At 41.8% G+C, this 14,681-nt stretch overlaps 2 protein-coding genes across 4 annotated transcripts; both read right to left on the bottom strand.

Moving 5' to 3' along the window:
* Positions 1-596: 596 nt before the first annotated feature.
* On the bottom strand, positions 597-7,567 carry LOC111480986 (squamosa promoter-binding-like protein 14). The gene is made up of 13 exons (XM_023126237.1): positions 6,825-7,567; positions 6,476-6,750; positions 6,128-6,321; positions 5,219-6,048; positions 5,034-5,108; positions 4,823-4,930; positions 4,621-4,738; positions 4,266-4,401; positions 4,032-4,173; positions 3,334-3,933; positions 2,328-2,975; positions 1,052-1,124; positions 597-969 (listed from the first exon to the last, which is right to left on the bottom strand). The coding sequence occupies exons 1-11, from the start codon at positions 7,035-7,037 to the stop codon at positions 2,562-2,564; spliced, it is 3,105 nt and encodes a 1,034-aa protein (XP_022982005.1). The 5' UTR covers positions 7,038-7,567; the 3' UTR covers positions 597-969; positions 1,052-1,124; positions 2,328-2,561.
* Positions 7,568-8,079: 512 nt separating this feature from the next.
* Positions 8,080-14,610, bottom strand: LOC111480984. 3 transcript variants are annotated; one of them, XM_023126234.1, is made up of 8 exons: positions 14,286-14,610; positions 11,072-14,099; positions 10,823-10,981; positions 10,508-10,687; positions 10,074-10,268; positions 9,477-9,575; positions 8,748-9,341; positions 8,080-8,672 (listed from the first exon to the last, which is right to left on the bottom strand). In XM_023126234.1, the coding sequence occupies exons 2-8, from the start codon at positions 14,078-14,080 to the stop codon at positions 8,325-8,327; spliced, it is 4,584 nt and encodes a 1,527-aa protein (XP_022982002.1). In that variant the 5' UTR covers positions 14,081-14,099; positions 14,286-14,610; the 3' UTR covers positions 8,080-8,324. The 3 variants fall into 3 exon arrangements, with proteins under 3 accessions (XP_022982002.1, XP_022982001.1, XP_022982000.1); XM_023126233.1 differs by having other exon boundaries at positions 11,072-14,093; XM_023126232.1 differs by having other exon boundaries at positions 11,072-14,126; positions 14,286-14,609.
* Between the last annotated feature and the right edge of the window lie 71 nt (positions 14,611-14,681).

Genomic DNA, 14,681 nt, shown 5'->3' with positions numbered 1-14,681 from the left:
CCGCCGAATATGGTTTTATCATTTATTTTGAAATTAAAAATTTAGTACATAAGTAAATTATAAATTGTAAGCAAGAAGTCATGTTGGAAGAGTGATTTAGTAAGAGGTGGAATAAAAAATGAAAAGAATTATAGGTATGTATTTTTGTGGGGTAGTGAGAGTAAAGAGAGAAATAAATAAAAGTGGGGCCGACATGAATAAGGAGGAGGGCGGGATTGGTCAATGTGATTATGTGAATTTGTGAGTATCGTGGCTGGCCTTGTTGGCTTTATTGGGTTTTGGCAATGATAATAAATAGTTATGAGAGAAAAAGAAATAAAATAAATAGATTCCACGTACTATTTTATTTTCTGCTATTGTATTTCTACACCCTATCGTCTTTTTTCTTCAATTATTTTAATTTTGTTTTTCACTTTCAAGCATATGCACTTGGTACAAATTAAACTGCATTGTTATTCTTGTGTTTTATGGGTGAACTCAACCACCGAGGTGCATTGACCAATGATGATAGATGGTTGATTCCTGGACTGATTCCAAAATTTCCCTAAAATCCTAAATTGGGTTGGGTGTGCAATATTTATTTTAGGCCCTTTCCAAACCTACAATTTATACCTCTATTTAATTAGATTTGTTAATACACTCGCACCTGGATGTTACTTAACATTCACAAACGGGGATCAATCAAACAAAAGTCGCTTCATTCACACCTCACGGCTCACAGTACAAAACAGTAAACAAATTTTCAAAATTATTTTTCTGAACCAACTTAATATCCATTCTTACTAAAACCTTATTGGGGTACAGATCTCCCCTGTTTGGTGTAGTTGCTGTGGGCGTTCCAGTAAAGTTTCCGTCTCCTCCGACGACACCACTTCTCTCATCGTCGGTCTGTCTTCCCCCTTCAGTTTTAGGCACCTCCGCGCCAGCTCTGCCGCTTCTATCAGTTGCTCTTCAGACCTCTTACATAATCTCTTCCCCGTCCTTTCGTATTCATAAATAATAATAATAATAATAAGAAGAATAAAAAAAAAAAGAAAAAAGAAAAAAGAAAAAAGAAAAAAGAAACTAAAAAGGAGGGGGAGGGGCCTCTCTTCAGACCTCTTGCATAATCTCTTCCCCGACCTGGTTATCGGGCAAGTGAAATCCTTTTCGTGAGAGGAAATTTATTGACTGAGAAGTTGTTTGAATAAAATAAGAATGCTAAAAATAACCGACAGAGAATTACTCAAAACTTTTGGTTAAACGCATTGGCCAACTAAATCTGTGTACTCCTACCAAATGAGCATCTAAATGGTCAAAGTAAGATATTCCATCCAACTATAGAATCGTGTGTAAGGCTAAATAAGGAAGGAAACCTCAGGTTTTATCTAACAATCTCTTCCTAACTCCACCTATTGTTAGACCACTTCTTCCAAATAGGTCTTTCATCCTCTGGTACCTAGCCGAGAGGCTGACTGATTGCTCTATCTCCAACTCTAGGATGTAAAGGCAGTTTGCCGTGCACCGAACTTGCGTGAGCAACCGTCGTCGATCATCGCGGATCCTAAGTAGCCCGCGCTTGATGGAAATGTGGTAGCCGGCCTCATCGAGTAGACCCAGACTCACAATATTAGCCTTGAGCCTCGGGATGAAGTAGACACCGGTTAGCATGTGGTGCTTGCCTCCCTTGCCGACAAACAGGATGGTGTCACGCCCTTCGATTTCGACGACGGAGCCGTCGTCGAATTTCACCATCCCGCGAATCCTCGAGTCAAGCTCGGAGAACGTAGACTTGGCCCTGGTCATATGGTTTGTTGCACTCGTGTCGAGGACCCATCGCCGATGCTCTTGTTGCTCGCCTCTTTCATCAATTTGAGCGAACACTTGCTCCTCCTTCAGTTGAATTGGCTCCCCAGCTGGTGCCTTTGTTATGCACAGTTAGAGCTCTTCCTCGGGTTCGACGCTCACCGGAGCAGTTATACCGTCGTCAATTACCACTGTGGATTTGGAATCGGAATTAGGGACGTCAGGTAGGACTGATGCAATCACCATGAAAAGAGTCGACTCGTCCTCCTCGGATTGAGCCACATGAGCCTTCTCCTTGTTCCTGAGCTTGCTCGGGTGACCTCTCTTCCCACAGTACAAGCACTGGATTGGCCCGTCATCAGTCGGCTCCTTCTTTTGATCTGCCTCTTTCCCGGGCATGCGCTCGCGAGATTTCCATGACCATCTAAAACGTTGGTAATCCATTAGACGTGTTTGTCAAATGGTCAAAGAAAGATATTCAATCAACTAATAGAAACGTGTAAAGCTAAATAAGGAAACTTGACGTTTTATCTAATAGTCCATTCCTCTTCAACCCGACCGGCTTTCTCGAATTCAACTTCCACGCCCAGTGGCATCTTCCCTCTATCTCAAAACCCACCGCAGCTCCCAAATAATACAATATCTGCTCTTCTAACTAATCCGTCTCAACTTCACAACTCGGCTGCTGGTTCACCTCTTCTCTTTCAAGGCAACAGATCGTCTCAACTTATCCACCACTTGTCTTCTATTCATTACACATCATCGCTCTATTCAAACTAAATTGTCCCATACCTCAAGTTCTCCCATTTGAAGGGTGCTACTAAGCCAATGTCTGGGGAACCCCGCAAGAATAGGCACACGCAAACACACACAGCACCTATAGCAAGCATTGAATGGATATAGGGCCGATGAAGCAACCGGTGTGTCCCACTCCCAGGAACCCTCTTGTAGCACCTTCCTGCAACAACTGCACACCTAGAGCAACATCTTCCTTGCACCCTGCTCCGCTCACTACTTGACACCCCTACCTCTATCTCATTCCCAACTCTCACTGAAACTTGACCCTTCTTTCTGTCACCAAGTTTTCGATCCACCAGCTCGTTACAAGAGTGATTTCCCTTCATCAACGCATAACCCCGTGCTGACTGTCCGCTTGCATCTACTTGGGAACTCCAGCAATTCAATCCAATCTGCAACTTCCAAACACCAAATTAACAGCACGTTGTATTAAAAATATAGTATCACCAATCATAATTAACTTTTTCTGAAAAAAGAGGATTTTTTACAACATATTTCTCCATTTCTTAGGGGATAAAAAACCCCCTAAACAGCACTTCGGAACCATTTTGGGAAGTACACCTAGGAAGGGTTTTGAGAGCTTTCAGACAACAAAGTAGACAATATAATCCTTCATCACCACGGTGGTCAACTATCAGAGCGCTCTAAGATAATTTTGGGACAAATATCTAAGTATACAGTAACGCAAAAACCCATCTTGTCCTAAAAAGAAAACCAGGATAAGCCTTAAAAGATGCAACTAGATCTTACCTCCAGCGGGTCATTTGTCAGAGCATCAACCATATCATCTGAATCTGCCATTGAAGCTGCCAAATGCATAGGCGTAATACGACCAGGACCAATAACATTTGGTGGAAAGAGGTACTTTTTCTCTTCATCACCGAAGCCAGATACATAATAATGGACGAGTAAATCAACCATCGGCCTGCACCTCCTTTTCACTGCCCGGTTCAAAAGCTGAACCTCAGATATCATTTCCAAGGATTTCATTGATAGTCCATTTGTGATCAAGCATTTTTTTACCAGAATGTCAAGAAGTGTTTTAAGTAGCGCACAGAAGTCCCTCTCTACTGAGAACGTGAGTAAAAATTTGAACCGCCTGATTAGAAAAATTGGATTATCTAGCTTGGAAGACGACCTTTCCCTTTGGAATAGCCATCCAAGTTCATTTAAGAACTGCAAAGTTTCATCCTTTAGCCTCGGCTGCAAAGGAACACATGAATGGCTTTCTGAACTGATATCAGTTACTCTAAACTCATCAAACACGGACTCAAGATGCCTCAATTCCTTACAGATGGCAGAATCAGCTATAATAACGGGGAAACTATTTCCCCTAAAACCATTTTCCACCTGTTAGCATTGTACAGTAGATTAAAAGAATAACCTTGTAAGAAACTTTAACTGTGGCGAAGAAGATAACACATGCTAGTTCAAACCAAAAAAACTACCTCAATGAAACAACGACCAAGAGTGGAAGGTGATGCATCCCCAATTTTGTAATTTCCAGACTGTATCTCATCGTATGTTCCCTGCCTACTTAATCCCATTACTTCTTTGGATATGTAGCCACCCATAAATGTGCAATGAATCCTACAAGGTTGTGAAGTGTCACTTCCAGAAAAGAGAAAAAGGAAAAATAAAAACCAACAAAAATTCATCACCTATCATAACATTGGACTTACTTGGTGCAAGGATTTTTCAAATTCCTTCCCCGTAATAGAAAGGAAGTCTTTTGTCCACTCACAACAGCCAAAGGTGACACCGAGATTAACTCCGGGTTACTCCAAGCTTTTGAGGATTTATTCAGACGAATCTTCCCTGAATATCCAATCAAATCAGTGGAAACAAAATTTAACACAAGAACAACAACAAATCTACAGCCTATGGCTTCAAGGACTACGCTATAAGATTATCACACATCGTTATGAACCAAATCAGATATGAAAGAAAAAACAAAAAAAATTGATGCTGATTAATACTTAATAAAGCTCTAATTCAACAAGACAAAGACCGACCACTACCCTGGTAAGTTCTCACCATCCTTGTGCGACGCTAGTTGCCTCCCAGAGTAGACTAAAAATCTTCCACTTCTCCAAAATTCAAGATTTTCGCCATGAACCAAAGATTTAACATGCAAAACCAAATTTTCTTCAAGCTGGCAAAGAACGAGTGAAATTAGTTAGAGCTCATAAAACTTTATTGGTACAATTTCAGTCCTGGATAACAGCTCTTCACTCACCTGTTCCCATGCAATGGATGACATAGACATATAAATCGATAGAACCACACAACCAGGCCGTATGTAGCTTTCCATTTCAGATGGACAATTAGACAGCCAATTGTATATCTAGAACATTAGAAAAGAAACTTCATGAATTTTTTCCAGACATATGCAATTGCAGCATTTTATATAAAAGAAAATTGGAAGCAATAAGATCCTAGAATCTTACTTGTGTCCGCAATGTCCCTGGAAACTGACTGGGATCCTTGTCGAAGAGTTTAAAACTTATCCTTCCAGTGCAATCCTGAATAATGTTGTTTCAAACCACAAGAATAATGATATCAAACACAAACACACACACACACACACAAAGCACGTCCACAAATACAAGGAAGAATGTACTCAGCAAGATACCTGAGCATCGGAATTTAAATTAGAAGGTGAATGATCAGACCCCGAAGAAGTATATCCAGCCTGATAAGGAACAGTATGAAGCAAATTTGGGCCGCCTCCTCTATCTGACTCTCTAAAGAGTTCAAAGGGCATGGCGCTACTAGGAGGCTTTGGGACCTCAACAATTCCACTAACTTCTTTTCTGATTGGTATTTTCCTATTACTGGTAGTTTCTTCTGATCTTTGCACGGGAAACAACTTCTGCAGGAGAGGAGGTGAGGATGATGGAGACCTCTCTTCAATAGGATTACTGCTATCAGAAGAAAAGTACTTTCTAGAAGCCGTCAAGTTCAGTGGGGTACCATGTTCAGGCAAAGAGCTAAACAGCTGAAGTGGCAAACCAACTCGAGATCCTTGAACTTGTCCATCCGATTCTTCCACGGGAGACTGGTAACTGGTACTGCTTCTTTCTCCTCCAACTGAAGGAAATTCCAGAGGCCTATTCTGGAGATCAGAACCAGAGGGGCACGATGACCTTGTTTTTTCGCTAGCACTACTCGGACTGCTCTTCTGCGACAGCATTGCCAGAGCATCTGGAGCTGATGCCACTAAAGTTGCTGAAAGTACAGTGAGCAAGTCCATGGTCGAAGAAGAAGATGGATTTCTATTTAATTTGTTTTGGTGCTGCAAAGAACTTCCTGGAGAAGCCTTCCCCATAAAATTCTCCAAATTGGGCACCTTTGCTGCAAACTCTGCTGGTAAAGGAAGTGAATTGACCTTAGTGAGGGTCTGAATGAGTTGGTCACTATTAGCTGACAGCAAGCTTTCTACACTCTGGCCTTCGTTTTCTCCTGATGTTTCAAATCAATGTGTTAAGACAAAAGTCAGAAACAAATAGGTATCAGAAACTTGATCAGGCAATTGCTTGACCTTGAGCCCGAGCTAGAACAGCCAATAGACTGAAGATGTCCAAATTCCCACCGCTTGGGGGTCCTCTACTTCCTGGCGGGGTCAGCCTTGAGGTTACATCCTCGGGCTGCGTCTTCCTTCTACGCCAGTTGTGCCCCGCAAGTCTCCTTCTACAGCTTCTTTTCCCATTATCAAATTCCGAAAGTGGATGAAATCTGAGGAGAGGTTAATAGCAATAAGAGTTAAAATATATACACACACATTTGGAGAGGGAGGCAGATTGGTAATGAATTTCTGGCGCATCAACACAAGATGGAAAACAAAAAGGCATAGAGAAGCGGGGAGAGATGGTAGGAATGAAAAAAAAACCTGCTGCACTGCTGGCAGAACCTCTGCATCAGATTAGCAACTAGGGCTTTGGTGGATTTGCTATGGAGCTGGCAAACTTTATGTCTGCGGTGATAGTCTTTGGCATTAGAGAGATCTTCCTTACAATTATCGACCTGACACATAGGGAAGGTGGCAGTGGCGGGAGATCCAGGGTCAGGGCGGAGCTTTTTGGGGGGTTTGGAGAGCGGCTGCTCAACGCAATTGAAATTGGGAGCAGGACCAAGATTAAGGCGAAGAGTCTGATCATCCTGGAGGTGGAGAGTGTTGTTGTTTGAGGTGGAAGGAAGAGGAGTAGCAGGAAGGAAGTGGGGTTTGGATGAGAGAGCATCGGAGTGGAGTAGCGCAGGGTCGGAGGGTTTGATGATAACGTATCGGTATCCCAATCCCAAGTCTTAGGGTTCCAAGTATGGGAGTGGTGGTGGAGGTGATTGTGATAAGATAAAGGGCGCTTGTTGGAGGTGGAAGGCAAACCAGTGTAGTGAGTGGGGAAGGTTTGGTGGATGAAAACAGGAGGAACAACTTGGGCGCCGAGGTCGTCCATGGAGAGGGAGGGGAAGGGAACCAAGGGGAAGGAGAAGAAGGGAAGAAATGGAAGAGATCCAGCTGAAAGAAATGAGATCTGGAATATGTACAAAGCAATCTACTGCCTGTTGTTGCTGCTGTACGAAACCCAAGAAGAAAGCGAGAGAGAGTCGTCTGGAGCTGGAGCTGGAGCTGGAGCTGGGCTGTACCTGAACCTGAACTACCTGAACTACCTAACCAGAACCAGAAGCTGGAGCAGGAAGAATCACTTTTTCCTTTTCTCTTATTGCCCAATATTGTTTTTATCCATCCGTTCGTGCAAGTCTGACACGAAGACAGGAAACATCAACTCAACTCAAAGTCTGTCATATGAGTTAATAACAACGGAATATTACATACATGAGTAATGCCTTCTTGTCCTGCGATTGCTACTCTCACCCACCCGTGATCTACCTTCTGTTCGCACCTCATTTTGAAGCGTGCACCAAACACTCACGCACAGCCCATCAAATCTCACACCTCCGTTCCCCGTCTCCCTCGCCCTCATCGCCTATATTTTCCACACATCACCTTTATTGTATTATTATTATTTTCAATTATGAAACTAAAGCATACAAAATAGCTCCTCAAAGTAACAGTTCAAGAAATTTTAATTAGTTTGTTTGTATAGTCAAACATGATGTCCGGATATGTGCAAAGAGTCAATTTCGGCTTTATAAATTGGGTTTAGCTGTTCTAAAATGAGCACCTAAAATCGGGAGCGTTGCTCATGGTTGTGGCGATAGTCACGTCCCATAATAGCACTACGCATTAAGGATTGGAAGAGGCACCCATCAACACCATTGTACAGGATACAGAAGCAGTGGGGACACAAGATTCCGGTTCCGGATAGCTACATTGTCAGTGCGGGCCCCTTCCCCCCTGTACGGACGCCGATACATCCACTTCTGGCTTCCACTCTCCTATGGAACATCCTCTCCATATTTACTCATTCGAAGCACTTTTATTGCCGCTGCTTTTCCGGAAAACAAAATAAAATAAAATAGAAAAGAGTCATTTGAGGCGCCTTAATAATGGGAAAACTTTCATTTTGTTAATTTAAAAGAGACCAGTCCTGAGAATAGAGCCAAAGAATTAGCCTACCATATCTATATATTCTATGGGAATGTCCCAAACCAAAACTCTATCCCTCTGCCCTTACAAGCTGTAATTGTGTGTCGCTCTCTAAACCAAAACTCTATCCCTCTGCCCTTACAAGCTGTAATTGTGTGTCGCTCTCTATATGAAACTGAATTGCATTCTAAATTTAGAAACCAAGACCTAGTATAGAAGCCGTTGTTGCCCCCACGAAGAACACCACGAAAACAATCAGGGTGGCCAAAAGAACCCACATCCATGGCTGCATCCCCCTCTTACTCCGATTTCGAAGATGTGGAGGAATTGTTGACTTTGTCTTGCTGTGCTTGGTGTACTGCGACTGCGACGCTTTTTGTGGCCTCTTCGCAGCCGTCCCCTGTTTACCTGTGTTTTCAGACACCTCCTTCGGGGTGCTCTCCGTGATTATACCAGATTCCCTTTCTTCCAAACCATTTCCAGCTTCCGTCTCAGCTGCTGCCATCTTCCTTGCCTTCTTTTTTGCTCTCTTCTCCCTTAGCTGTGCACAAATATGTTAGCTGTCAAAATTGCAATTCAAGCAAAGAAATAAAAGCAATTTGAATATGCCCAATACCTTCTCTCTCTCTTCCGCCTCTTTTCTTGCTTTAGTTGCCGCCCTAGCGTGGGCTTTCTCAGCATTTCTACTTTTCCTCTCCAATGCCTCTTTGGCTTTGGTCTTCTCTTCCAACTTATGTTGCTCCTTCAACTTGATTGCTTCCTCTTTCTTTCTCAACTCTTCTGCTTTCGCCGCCAACTCCTCTTCCTCTCTTGTTCGCTTAATCTCCACGGGTCGTGGTGGCTCTTCTACGTCATTCTCGCAAGAAATATTCCCAAGGCCATTCACTAAAGCCACAACTGTCGTGGGCTTCTTGTTTTTTGTCGGTTGATTCTTTGTTTTGACTACTTCGATCACTGGCTTATCATTATCTCTCATATTCTCAGCGGGTATCAGTTTTTCTGGTTCCAGCGTTTTTGAAACTGTTGAAAGAGAATTGTCCCTCGCTGGTCTCTCCTTTACAATATGGTTTAGTGCATGTGGCTCTTCATTGGGGCCAAGGGAGCGGCCATCCAACGTTTTTAGTCGCCTCAGGGTACTTCTCATGTTGGTCTTAATATATTCTTCCCTGAACTCAGCATTTGTGTTCCACAGTTCCATCATGCACTCCACCTAAAATATTGATCAATCAGAGTATGGAAACAACTCGACGCCCAAAATCAAAGCAAACCAGCAATTGCAACACGGACTCAATACCAAAGAGTAACTTGATTATGTCAACAAAAAGAAGGGGAAGAATAAATTAACCTGATTAACAGAAAAACGTTGCAGTCTCTCTACATCTCCACTCGATGCGATTTCATTGGCTTCTTTCACGTCATCCCGATACTTCCAGTAGTATTTGTTCTGCAAGTCAAGGGTCAAACTTCAACGGTTACACTTTCGCTGGGTGGCAATCGTTAGAGGATCTCTACCGATGAACATATGCCAACGGAAAACATAAAATGACACATGTCCAATTCCAACATCATTTACCGCCAATTTTCGATTCATAAAAAAAAAAAAAAAAAAAAAAAAAAAAAAAAAAAATTGTATGTTCTATCTGAGATCAAATAGTCCCCCAGATCAGGCTCCAGCTTGCAAATTTTCAACCTATACAGAACAGAACTCAAAACAAAAATGGAAAACCCCTTTTGATAAATTCTCCTCACAAACATGTTATACCAGCTAAAATAGGTCGTTGGAAACCATCTTCCTTAAAGATGTCGATCTTGTTCCATTCAAAAGTCATGAGGGAAATAGACCCTGGCCCTCATAACTTCGACACTTGTTGTACACAGCGTCTTCTAAAGTGCTTATTACCACAAGTAGATCGCATTATGAGAAAAAATTACGAGTACAAACCTTATCGTATAATTGCTTCCTCAAACTCTGTAAATTGGCATATGCTTCTTGGCGAATCTTATCTGCTGCTTTAAACTTGGATTGCAATTCATCCAGCTTTAAGCTTTCATCATTACATATCTTCTTGGCAGCCTTTATAACTGATTCAGCTTTCAGAACATTGCCTCTCAGTAAATCCATCTCCTTTCTTAATAGCTGTGTGGTACAATTAATAAATATCATGAGAATACGCATCTTAAAACAAAAGTGAAGACGAATTATCTAAATCTTATGCTGCATTGCAAGTACTTTTAGCTGTAAACACATTTTAGATGAGGGGTACCAAGTAACAAATACCATGTGAATATGCATCTTGAATCTCATGCTGCATTGCAAGTGTTAGAAACCATATTTAGAGAAGCAGAGGTACAAAAGTATCAAACCCTATATCATACCCTTAGGCGCTCTTCAAACTGGTCTTTCTGGTCCAATGCCTGTTGAAGCTCATTCTGCTTACCCGTAGTAGATGAAAGCTGTTCCCGTAGCTGCTTCAATTGCTTGATTTCACGAATCAATTGTTTTTCCTCTTTCAGTGGCAGTGTTTCATGCTCTATACTGTGTTCAATGCTGCGTACCTGCATACATTGAAGCACAATTTCACAAAACGTTGAAATAAAAAATAAATTCAGGGGCATGAGCATGCACACAAGTGGCAGGGGGGAGGAGAATCGCTACAAACATATTTAACTAGAAGATCAACACGTACTTACCCTGCCATCAATGTCCCCAATGGACATTGCATTCTTTACTTTTGTTATGACTGATTGAACAGAGTCAATCTCCTGTCGTTTTGACTTCAGCAAGTCTCTTGCAGCTCTTCCTTCTGACACTGCAGCTTCAAGATTATCACTTAACACTTTCCATGCAGCCTGAACAGATAACCATTTGAACCATAAAATGATGTTTACATATACATAAATATATTAAACTTTGAAAAAGTATAACAATGTCATTATTACCCTCACTATCTGTATTTGAACTCGAATAGCATCTCTATCCTTGGTCGTCTGATCAACTTCCATTTGAGCACTCTTAATCTGCTCTCTTATATTTACATCACCAAATTTAGGTACCCTAACCAAAAAGTTAAGTGGCTTTGTTCCTGCTTCAGTACCTACATTCTTCCCTGCCAAAGCTTCAATAGAACCTTCTGGGGAAATAGGGGAAGGTTCATTCTGGCAACTATGAACGACCTCAGTTTCTTCTTTTGTCGGTTTACTGTCAGTTTGAGAGGCAATATCAGACATTGGGTTCAGATCCACTTCATCGTTTACTGCAGAACCCTTGACTTCAGTTTCTGATGTGCAATCATCGCTAGTTATATCTCTGCCACCACCTACTACGGAAGATGCAATCTCGATATTCTCTCCTGATTTCTCATTAGCAGTTGGACTTAAGCTACGTTCATTATCACGGAATTCTGAATCTGTTTCAACAGCAGAACTTTGTTGGATCGCAGTAGATTTATTGCCACCATTAGGAACTTCAGGAACAGTAGAACCTCTCTCTTCACATTCAATTGAAATAAAATCGTTAGATTCTGATCTCATATCATTACAAGGGAAAGTTGATTGGTTTTCTTCTTCGATGTCACCACTCTCGGACTTGGTTTCAAAATTATTGTCACCAAGAAGAAGACTAATCTCATGATTTTCACGGACTTCATTATCCAGTTGGACATAATCATCAGCAGAAGCCACATTTTCAGACATAGTACAATCCTCGGCTTCAAGATCAGGTCTCAGTACTGGATCATCAAGACTGTGTGTACAGGACATTTTCCTTATTTCAACTGAAGTATTTCCTATCACAACAGAAGAGACTGCTGTTTCAACGCTTTGTGCAGGTTCAACTTCCACAGGGATTAATTGACTTCCCGCAACAGAATCATCACCATAAGAAGTTCTAGATTCATCAAGCGCAATGGACATCTCATCTCCAGAGACTGTACCTTCCAAAACTTCAACCCTGTCACATTCGTCCACTTTAGGATGGGAGGCCGTTTCTGAAGTTTCTTCTAGTTCTAACACATGATTCACCTCTTGTTCATTCACGGTAATCTCATTTAACTCTACTTTTGGATCATTAATAAGCATTGTATGAGTTAATTTATGAGTTTCAACAGAATCAATATCAGGATCTACAGAGCTAGATAAAGTTTCAGTATGGTCATGGAAGCTGCTCGTGTTAGCTCCAGTGTCTTTGTCATCAATAGTCTTAGAAGGGTCATCTTGATCCATACTCGTTGCAGTGCTAGTGGAGATAGAACCATTTAGATCTTCTGAATTGACCAATGGACTAGGAGCTGCTGCCAAATGCTGCTCCATGTCCACTTTGTTTTCTTCAGATGGCTCTAAAAGAGAATCCTCACCGTTTATAATTTGAGATTCTCCTAATCCTCCTACTGGGTCGCTTATCGCAGCTTTATTTACCATCTCATCAACCTTCTCTTTGCCAGAATGGCAGTCGGCAGCCTCCACATTTGCATCTTGTGATTCTCGAATGCCTTCTTCTCTCTCGAAAGAGTCCAACTCAGTTTCTTCACTGCGGTTTTCAATGGTATCAGACAATTCATTAATAGCCACTGTTTCATTATCCTCGGGAACTACTTCACCTTGCCCACGCTTATCCACGGTAGCAGAAGATTTGACGGCGTCCACTATTTCATTTTGCCCGTTAAGCTTAATATCTTCCCCCTCCCCAGGAGACTCCACTTCAATTTCTGACCTAGGATTTGCCTCGGTATTAGACAGCTTGGGGGCTTTCATTATGCCATTTTCCTTATGATTCTGAATGTCCACCTCAGTATCAGACAAATTGAAGGCTTTCACTCTGCCATTTTCCTCATCATTCAGAATGTCGTCTCCCTTTTGAGAAGACTCCACCTCAATTTTCCCCCTAGGATTAGCCACGGTACAAGACAAATCGAAGGCTTTCATTCTGACATTTTCCTCACCATTCTGAATATCGTCTGCCTTCTTAGAAGACTCCAACTTAATTTTTCCCCTAAGAGTTGCCGCAGTATCAGTCAAATTAAAGGCTTTCACTCTGCCATTTTCCTCATGATTCTGGACCTCGTCTGCCTTTCGAGAAGACTCCACCTCAATTTCTTCCCCAGTGTTTGACTCAGGATCAGAAAACTTGATTGCAACAATTCCATATTCCTTGCGAAATTGGATGCCCTCTGCGTTTTGCGAAGACTCCGCCTCAATGTCTATCCCATGATTTGCCTTGGTATTAGAAGACTTCATGATTCCCATTACTCCATTATCCTCGTGAATTTGAATATCTTCCACCATTTGAGAAGACACCACCAAGATTTGTCCACCAAGATTTGCATCCGTGTTTGAAGACTCAGTGGTAGAAATTATTTGATTTTCCTCCTGAATCTGAACGTTTTCATCTTCTTGAGGAGCATCTACCCCATAGATTTCACCCGAATTCTTTTCTGCATCAAACAATTCGTTCACAGCCTGGTTCTCCAGGATTCGAGTTTCTTCCACTTTTTGGGAGGAATCCAGTCCAGGTTCCGCCTCATCCACCTTGGCGTCAGAAGATTGAAGAACATCTACCACTCTAGTCTCATCCTGAATTGCGTCACTCACTTTCAAATGCTCAGAAAATTTAAACGGTGAATCCTCAGATGCATTGGAAACGAAAAATGAATCGGGTTTCCTACCATCGTCCGTACAGAATTCCCCATTATGAACCTTAATTTCCGTATCGACATTGTGAGAACACTCTGGTTGCCCATTGAGATCCGACACAACATGATCATCGGAAGTAGCAGCATCGGTGGAGTTGACGAAAACGTAAGAAGCATCAGTATTATCCTTAGGAATGGAAGCAGCAGAGTCAAGGGGTGATGCATTGCAAGCGTTAGGCAAATTCTCATAGGTACTCATATCCAAGGCACACTTCTCGTTAACCTCAGAGACGTCGGCGTGCACATCCATGTCAGCCATCATTGTGCATCAAAAACACAAAACCCGCAACCGCAATTAAAGAGGAAGACTGGTAATTAAATAAAATTCAGAAACAAGAACATAAAAGGAGAAAGAAAAGAAGGGATTAGAAAGTGCGAAAGCGAGTAGAAGTGGGAAAAGGTATGATGAGCAAGTGAAAGTTGAAATGGGCAAGATCTCAAAAGACGAAGAGGAAAGAGAGAGTTACCGGAAGCGGAAGCGGAGGAGTGAGTGGAATTTGGCAGATCAAGTAGAGAAGATCATCGAGAATTGCGGATGCAGATCTTGAGAACTGATTCTGAGAATGGGGAGAGAGAAAATAAAAAAAATAAAAAAAGAAGAAAAAGAAAGGAAAAGCGGAAGAAATAAGGTCTGAGAACGAGGCAGAATCGAAGATGAAAGTGAAACGAACAGCTGGGCGGGGGAGGAAGAAGAAGAAAGAGGAAGAAGAAGAAGAGAGAAACACTGGTCTCCTCTTTCTCTGCTTCCTAATCCTAATCTTAATAGTATTTCAAATCAAACTACCAAATCTTCCCTTCAAAACCAAATCAAAATTACCATTTACGTCGGAAAAAAAAAAAAAGAAAAGAAAAGAAAACAACAT

The sequence above is a fragment of the Cucurbita maxima genome, unplaced genomic scaffold (assembly GCF_002738345.1).
Source record: "Cucurbita maxima cultivar Rimu unplaced genomic scaffold, Cmax_1.0 Cma_Scf00006, whole genome shotgun sequence".
Classification (NCBI taxonomy): domain Eukaryota; kingdom Viridiplantae; phylum Streptophyta; class Magnoliopsida; order Cucurbitales; family Cucurbitaceae; genus Cucurbita; species Cucurbita maxima.
Note: the sequence above shows the minus strand (reverse complement) of the source record. Positions and strands in the feature narration are given on the sequence as shown.